Raw genomic sequence first — 8,053 nt, 5'->3', positions numbered from 1 at the left:
ATTTTGCACACACGTCACAAATGATACAACGAACCTACTCCAATTTTTGGTATTCCATTTCGACCCCTATATCAAAATCTCCACTACCAACCAGAAAACGCAAAAATTCCAATTTCGCCAATTCAAGCCTAAATCTACCTCGGACCTCCAAAACACATTCCGATCACGCTTCTAAGTCCCATATCACCTAATGAAGCTATCCGAACCACCAGAATTCACATCCGAGACCTTTTTCACATAAGTCAACATCCGATTGATTTTTCCAACTCAAGCTTACTCAAAAGAGACTAAGTATCTCATTTCTCTACAAAACCACTCTGAACCCAAACTAACCAATGCATACCATATAATACAGCTGGACAAGACATAAAGAAGCAGAAATGGGAGAAACAGAGCGGTAACTCATGAAACGACCGGCGGGGACGTTACATAAATAGTTATACTTGAACAAGAAATATTTAAATTCTTGCCAAAATATCTTTTACCTCCATTTCTGTTTTATTCTATTTTGCTCTCATTTTACACTTCAATTGAAATTGAATTGCACAAATTCAAATCTAATACTAATAGCCTGTTTGGCCAAGCTTTTTTTTGGCCAAAAATGTTTTTTTTTTTTGCCAAAAGCATTTTTGGCCAAAAATTGAGGTGTTTGACCCAGCTTTTGGAAGGAAAAAAGTGCTTTTGAGGAGAAGCAGAAACAATTTTGGAGAAGCAAAAAAAAGTAGCTTCTCTCCAAAAGTATTTTTTTGAGAAACACTTTTGAGAAAAATACACTTAGAAGCAGTTTTTTAAAGCTTGGCCAAATACTAATTACTACTCAGAAATGCTTTTCAAACTAATTAGCCAAACGCAAACTGCTTCTCACCAAAAGCACTTTTGAGAAAAGCAATTTTAAAAAAAAAATAATTCTCAAAATAAGTTGATTTTTACAGCTTGGCCGGGTTATAATTCTAATTAGACAGGTTCTTTTATTCGCTGGTAACAATTTTTTTGCAAACAAGCATAGGAAAGAAAAGAAAATGGATTTGGAAAGAAAGAAGTGGGTACTTTAGGGGATTTAGGTAGCGTCACTCAGCTGTCACCTCACCAATCACATTCCTTTTCTCGATCGAGTCATTTATATATCAAAAAATCCAAAACCCCTTTCTCCTCAAACCAGATCCGCACTCCTCTTTCAGCGCTAAAATGGACGCCTTAGACTCTGTTTTCGATCCTCTTAGAGATTTCGCCAAAGACAGCGTTAGACTTGTCAAAAGATGTCACAAGCCTGATCGCAAAGGTACTATTTTCTTTTTCTAGGCATCGATCTATTTTTATATGCCCGTTTCCTGATTTTTTTTGATTATTTGGTGCAGAATTCACAAAGGTTGCGACTCGTACCGCCATCGGTTTCGTCGTCATGGGGTTTGTTGGATTTTTCGTCAAGTTGATTTTTATTCCTATCAACAACATCATCGTTGGTGCTTCTTAACTGGTAATCGTTTTAGGATTTTGACACTTTTTCTTATGGAGTTCCTTGATAATTATTGCTGGATCTGTCGTTTATTATGGGCTAAATAATAAATTCTATCCCAGAAATGGTTTTTTATTGAATTGTGTTACATGAATTTGCATTCACGGATTTTCTATGTTTAGATATGCATTCTGGATTATATTAAAGTAGTATTCTTTTGTTGAAGGCTGCACATAATCATTCAGCTACTGCAAAGAGCTTTGTCTAATGAGTAACATTTAGAATTTTTTTGTTCCCTAAAAGGATGTGAGACCCTTGTTTTATGGTAACCTTTAGAAGGGGATATTTGCATGATGCGTATTGAGCGCATGGATATAAAGGATTCATATAGCCAATCCAGCTAGTTTTGAATTGAGATATAATTGATTGATTGATGGATTGTCAATAAGTGGGTGGTTGGAGCCTGTGTGAAGAATAGGTTTCCGAATTTGAACTTTTCCTAGGAAGAAAAAGCTTCCTATCTTCATCTTCTTTGTTTTTTGTCAATAGTACTCGGGGGTGAAAGCGCATTTCACTTTGGGCCTTTGGTTATAAATTCAGCAATTGTATCCATTAATTGATCTGTAAGGAGGCCGTTATCAAAGAAAAGAAATTGTTCTATATGGAGGTATATGAAATGTGATGACTAGAAAATGCATGTAACATCTGAGTTGATATCTTATGTGAACCATTTGATGAAATTCTTATGCAAAATGCTTTTCCAATGGCTGCCTAGCCTTCAACTTTGATGGTTCCACAACCTACATCATGCGCTTTAGTTATAAGTTGCTGAGCGAAGTACCACTTCATGTGATCTTGCATGGAAGAACATATACAAAATGTGATCATCCTGAAAGCTGTAATATTCATTTCATTTTGTTCCGTTGAAAAGGTCTCACTCTGTCACTGGTTTGCATGTTTATATTCCAGTCATAAATGGAATTTATATTTTCTTCCAGATTCATGGTAGTCTGTTCTATTACTGTTGTTGATGGTTGTGCTTCGGTTTGTTTCTCTGGTTTTTTTTTTTTTTTTTTTTTTTTTTTTTTGCTGATGAAGTAATTTGTTCATTGATGGCATCAAGAAGATGCAGTAGTACAAAAGATAATACAGCAAAAAGAACTAAGCCAACTCTAACACAAGAAATGCTAATCTAAGACCAAGGTGCTGACAAAGTTCAGAAAGCTATCAGGGGTGTAGACAAGGGTGTAGGGGTGTCTACAGGGGACATTTTGTGCCAACTAAAAAGAAACATTAAGCACCTAGCCTTAATAGAGTGAATTGGAGTTGATACACCATCAAAGCATCTCCTATTTCTTCCTATCCATAAACACCAAAAAATACTAGCAAGGATCATTCTCCAGACTTGTTTGATGGCTTTATCAACTTTCCATGTGTTCCAGTTTCTAAAGGCTTCCTTGGTTCTCTGAGCATGATCCAGTTGAGTCCAAAAAGTGAGAGAAACATGTTCCACACATCTGCAGCTACTGGACAGTGTAGAAACAAATTGGCTGTTGGTGCGGTTTGTTTCTCTCTGTTTGTGTGGTTTCATGTTCACATTGGTTCTCATGGGTGGCAATTCCAATCCCATCCCACCCCTTTAAATAGAATAAAATGAAAAAGAAAAAAAGAAGATTTTTTGTCATCTCTATCTCCTCACCAGCCAATAATTATAGCTTATTAGCTAAATAGGAAGATAGACAACCACATGCAATATGTCCATCTCTAATGTTTTTTCTTTCCTCAAGCATGATACATGAAAATCTTGGTGATATTTGCCATTTAGCCTTGCCCGATCTTTAGTTGTTTTTGATGCTCTACTCCATGCGTTGTTAAGCTGGGGCTTCTTGAATTCCAGTAGCGTGGGAAATGCTGCATTGATCACATTCATGGTCGAGTGTATATTATGGTGACCTCCGCTGAATTGATTTTGTTAAAATGCAGGCCTAGCGAAGGAGAAACTAATTGGAATTTGGAGATGCATAAGCCAGAAAGATATGCCAATCGGCAAATTTTAGTTTTCACTATGTAATGAGTAGCAGTTGGACATCTTATTCTGAACGTTCAGATTTCTAGTTTCTCAATACTTATTTTTCAAGTCAGAACACTGCTTTTTTAAATCATAATTTCTTGAGTAGAAAATGTGTAAAGCTATTTGCACATAAAACGAATTTGCTTAATTATGCAAAAAGAGAGAGTCATCTGCATGAATGTCTTGAGCTCTAGGCTGTTGCATTTCCAAAGGCATCCAGAGATAACCTTTGGAGTTGGTAGTGGAGATTTATAGAAAATTAATTTGTCCTTAATTTACATTAACTTTCCAAATTAGCTTTGTAACGAAAAATTGAGCAATTCTTATATGGATCTTAGTCCATTAAGTCATGTGTTCTTTTGAATGGAACGACATCTTAAATTAGTTTGGGGTTGTGGCTTGTTATTAGTGCAGATTGACGTATCATATATAACGTATATTAGTTCAGCAGCTGACTTTTACTTCTATCCATGTTATTGGTTTGGGATCTTATATTTTACTAGCCTCTTTGGCCCAGGTTCTCTAAGATTTATTTTCCCCAAAGTTGGTAGCGTTTGGCCAAGAAAAAAGTGTTTTTGATTAGAAGCAAAATAAAGTAATTTATCTCCTAAAGTACTTTTTTGGAGAAAAATATATTTAGAAGCACTTTTTAAAAGCTTGACCAAACATTAATTGTTGCTTAAAAATAGTTTTTAAATTAATTAGTCAAACACAAATTGCTTTTCATCAAAAGTACTTTTGAGAAGAGCACTTGTCAAGATAAGCTGAAAGTCATCCTTCATTTGTTTTCTTTTATTTAGGGAAACTTATAATACAGAAGTCCACACTCCACATAAAAGTTATCTAACTAAAGCCTAGTAAATTGAACAGAAAAATCTGAATCATTTACAGGCTTAGTAAAATGGTGGTATGTTTTTAACCCATTTTAATACCCAACCCATGAAATTGGTGGCTTTCATAAGACGTTCTCATCTAATGGAAGAAACATTAAAAAGCATTCGTTCCAGCAACCAAAATTGAAATCAGATGTTGGTTATGAATAACCATCCAAAGAAATGAAAAAGGAACTACCCTACAAATAACAATGTATTGCCTGCATCCATTCCTCTATCAAATGGTAGAAACAAACATTAAAATTCTTTGCCATCCAACCAAATAACGTCAGAAACTAAACATTTCTGACATATAAAATCTTGATATTCAAAGTTTATAACATTGCATTTCTAAAATAGATTCCTATTTAATTTACTGCCTATTAAGCTACGACAGCCAAAAGAATACTGCTTAATAAGTAAATAAACAGTTTTAGTTCATCTTAGACTCGCATAAGTTGTGCCATTTAATCTGTATATTTAAGACAAAAGGTGACATCCGTAACGTTTGAAAAATAATAAAATTATCAATGGCTTGATAAAATGCTAGCAACTTGCTCTTGTGATTTCATGAATCAAGCTCCACTTTGTTCTTGGATATGAAATCTCTAATGAAATAGTGTTTTGTATCAATATGCTTGTCCTTTCATGAAATATCGAGTTGTTAGCCAATTCAACGACAAATGTGTAATCGAGAAAAGTCTTTGTTGCATCTTCTTGTGATTGATGAAGTTCTTTCAATAAATTATAAACTTCTAAGTCAAATTGCATACAAACACAAGAAGCAGCTATTAGATACAATTGATTGCTTTTAGAATTCCATGTAAATTCTGAATCCCGAGAAAAAAAACAACCTAGTGGTACTGTGACAATAATCAACAAGCTTAAAATCTTGGAAGATGAATAAAAGATTCCATAATCAAGCGTATATTAATATACTTGTCACGATCCAAAATTATACACTTAACTCGACCCGTTAGGTAAGCCAATTAACAATAATCCAATTCAAATGAGATTAACAGGAAATAAATGATGAAATAACTGAATTCTTATACAATAATTCAAGGACTGGTAGTAAATCATGAGCTTCTAAGATTTAGAGTCTACAAAGTTGGTATAAAATAAATACATCATCTGTTCGAGTTATACATAAACAGATTTAAAAATCTAAAGCTACCAAGAGCAAAAGAAAGCTATAACGAGAATGCAGGTATATCTTCAATGCCAGCTCCCGCCATACACAACAACGTCAGCTCCAAAATCTGCACGTATAGTATGAGTACAAATGAGCTCATGTACTCACTAAGTAATAAACCTAACCTTAGGTTTTAAGCAGTGACGAGCTCGAAAAATGATCAGAGTCCAAAACCAATAGCCAAGGACAACTCGTAACAATATAATAAAAGCAATACAAGTAATAACTCAAAAGATATTATGCTTATGCTCAGTTCGTTCACAGTTACGGAAAATAGACATGCTTTTCAGGTAGAACAGTAAAACCGGAGTCTTTCACCGAAATCATCAAATATGAGGGTATATTAGAAAACTGTGATTTTTTCCAAACTTTCAACAACAGATAAGATATTTCATATCAGATAACATGAGGAAAGTACATCTATATGCTTACATGTCCATATGCATGTCAAGTTATCAATTATCATATACCCTCTAGCATGAGGAATATTCATCTCAATGCCTACATGTCAAATGTACATGCGAGATCATAAATGTCACAATACCGTATAACATGAGAAAAATGCATCTCTATGCCTACATGCCAAGTATGTATGTCAAATGAATGATTTCACGGTGATATTCCCAGGTAATCTCACCCTCAAACTTACTCAAATTGTCTGTCTCAAATGCGCACTTCATCACACACACACACACGATCACTCAGCACTGGATGGGTGCCTAGCTCATAAGCCCCTCACCAAAGCATGTGTATATATATCACTGTGTCTGTGTTCACTGCTTATATGTCAAACTCCGAAAAGGCGGATCCTCCCCAAGCGCTAATATAAAGCCTATAAGGCTTGCTGCGCCATGCAGCCCGGTCCACAATAATAAATAAGCCAATAATTCATGTTTGCGGTGTGCAACTCGATCCATAATAATAATAATAATAATAATAATAATAATAATAATAATAATAATAATAATAATAATAATAATAATAATAATAATAATAATAATAAAGCCAATATGGCCTGCTGCAGCGTGCAGCCCGATCCACAATAACACTCACAACACAGCTCTCAAGCCACCTTAGTCATCAATCTCCCAAGTCTCAACGGCTCACAATCTCGTATCACTCAGCCCAAACAATGATAACATGTGATGTAACAATGAATGATGAACAGAGACTGGGATATAATATGCAAATAAAGAATCATGACTGAGTATATAATTACAGCCAGAGCAAATAACTCAAAACAATAGAAATAGCCTCATTAGGTCTCAACCGAATAAGCACATAACCTAAAAATGATTTCTAACATGATTCACAACTCATATAATCAAACAAGTAGGGAGAACATGGATGTAACAAGATATAATAGCAAAATAAGTTCGGTCACTGCTTAATAGTCAACTAGAATCATGATTTCCTAGGTGCACACCCGCACGCTCGTCACCTAGCATATGCGTCACCTCAATACATCTCTTATAACATAGTTCTTCGAGTTAAATACCCTAAAATCCAAGTTTAGATATATTACTTACCTTGAACAAGTCAAATCTAATATCGAGCAAGCCAAACAATACTCCAAAAACGTCATCCCGCGCATATCGACCTCCAAACGGCTCGAAACTAGCCAAAAGTAACACAAAACATCAAATAATGCCAAAGGAAACCCAATCGATAAAGGCTGAATTTTTAATCAAAAGCCCAAATTCAACCAAAAAGTCAAACCCGAGTTTACACGTCGGAACCCGATAAAACTCATAAAATCCGACAAGTAATTCAATTACGAGTCCAACCATAATACTTTCACTCAAATCCGATAGTGAATCGATATTCAAAACTCAAGAATTCACTTTAGGAAAATTTAGACAAAATCCCCCAATTTCTCTTTTAAAATCGTCAATCAAATGGCCAAAACAAAGATGAAATCAAGAAATATAATTACAACTGAGTATAAAACACTTACCCCAATCCATGTGGTGAAAATCGCCTAAAATATTACCCCAATCCGAGCTCTATAGCTCAAAATATGCTAACATGTTTGAAACCTTCGAAAATAGAGTACTTATAATCACTGGACAGATATATGAAATCGCGATCGCGAGAATACCATCGTGATCGCGAAGAAGAAAAATCACTCTGCCATGAAATACTCTACGCGTTCGCGAGCCTACTCGCGCGAACGGGATGCCCACAGATGCCAACTCTCCACGAATGCGGACAATCCGACATGAACACGAAAGAGAAATCACTAGCTCTTAGCTCTCAGCTAAGCTCTATGTGAACGCGATGCCTCATACGCGAATGCGAACAGTAACGAACACAAACCTACTTACTGTTGACGCGGACGCGAAAAAGAAAATCACTCAGCTCCAGAATTCTCCTACGCGATTGCGATGCTCTGCAGACACACCAGTAATCATCAATACAACAACCATCTAATATGATCCAAACATCATCCAAAACTCACC

At 35.4% G+C, this 8,053-nt stretch overlaps 1 protein-coding gene across 1 annotated transcript; it reads left to right on the top strand.

Moving 5' to 3' along the window:
• The first annotated feature begins 1,082 nt into the window (after positions 1 to 1,082).
• LOC104213853 (protein transport protein Sec61 subunit gamma-1) lies at positions 1,083 to 3,699 on the top strand. Its single transcript, XM_009763402.2, has 3 exons — positions 1,083 to 1,279; positions 1,356 to 1,474; positions 3,437 to 3,699. The coding sequence occupies exons 1-2, from the start codon at positions 1,186 to 1,188 to the stop codon at positions 1,469 to 1,471; spliced, it is 210 nt and encodes a 69-aa protein (XP_009761704.1). The 5' UTR covers positions 1,083 to 1,185; the 3' UTR covers positions 1,472 to 1,474; positions 3,437 to 3,699.
• Positions 3,700 to 8,053: the final 4,354 nt, after the last annotated feature.

The sequence above is a fragment of the Nicotiana sylvestris genome, chromosome 10, assembly GCF_000393655.2.
Source record: "Nicotiana sylvestris chromosome 10, ASM39365v2, whole genome shotgun sequence".
NCBI lineage: Eukaryota > Viridiplantae > Streptophyta > Magnoliopsida > Solanales > Solanaceae > Nicotiana > Nicotiana sylvestris.
Note: the sequence above shows the minus strand (reverse complement) of the source record. Positions and strands in the feature narration are given on the sequence as shown.

Bases quoted from the DNA above. Each gene is read 5' to 3' on its own strand.
- LOC104213853 (XM_009763402.2), top strand. From the start codon at position 1,186: ATGGACGCCTTAGACTCTGTTTTCGATCCTCTTAGAGATTTCGCCAAA. The intron at 1,280-1,355 runs GTACTATTTTCT...TATTTGGTGCAG, and splicing joins TCACAAGCCTGATCGCAAAG to AATTCACAAAGGTTGCGACT.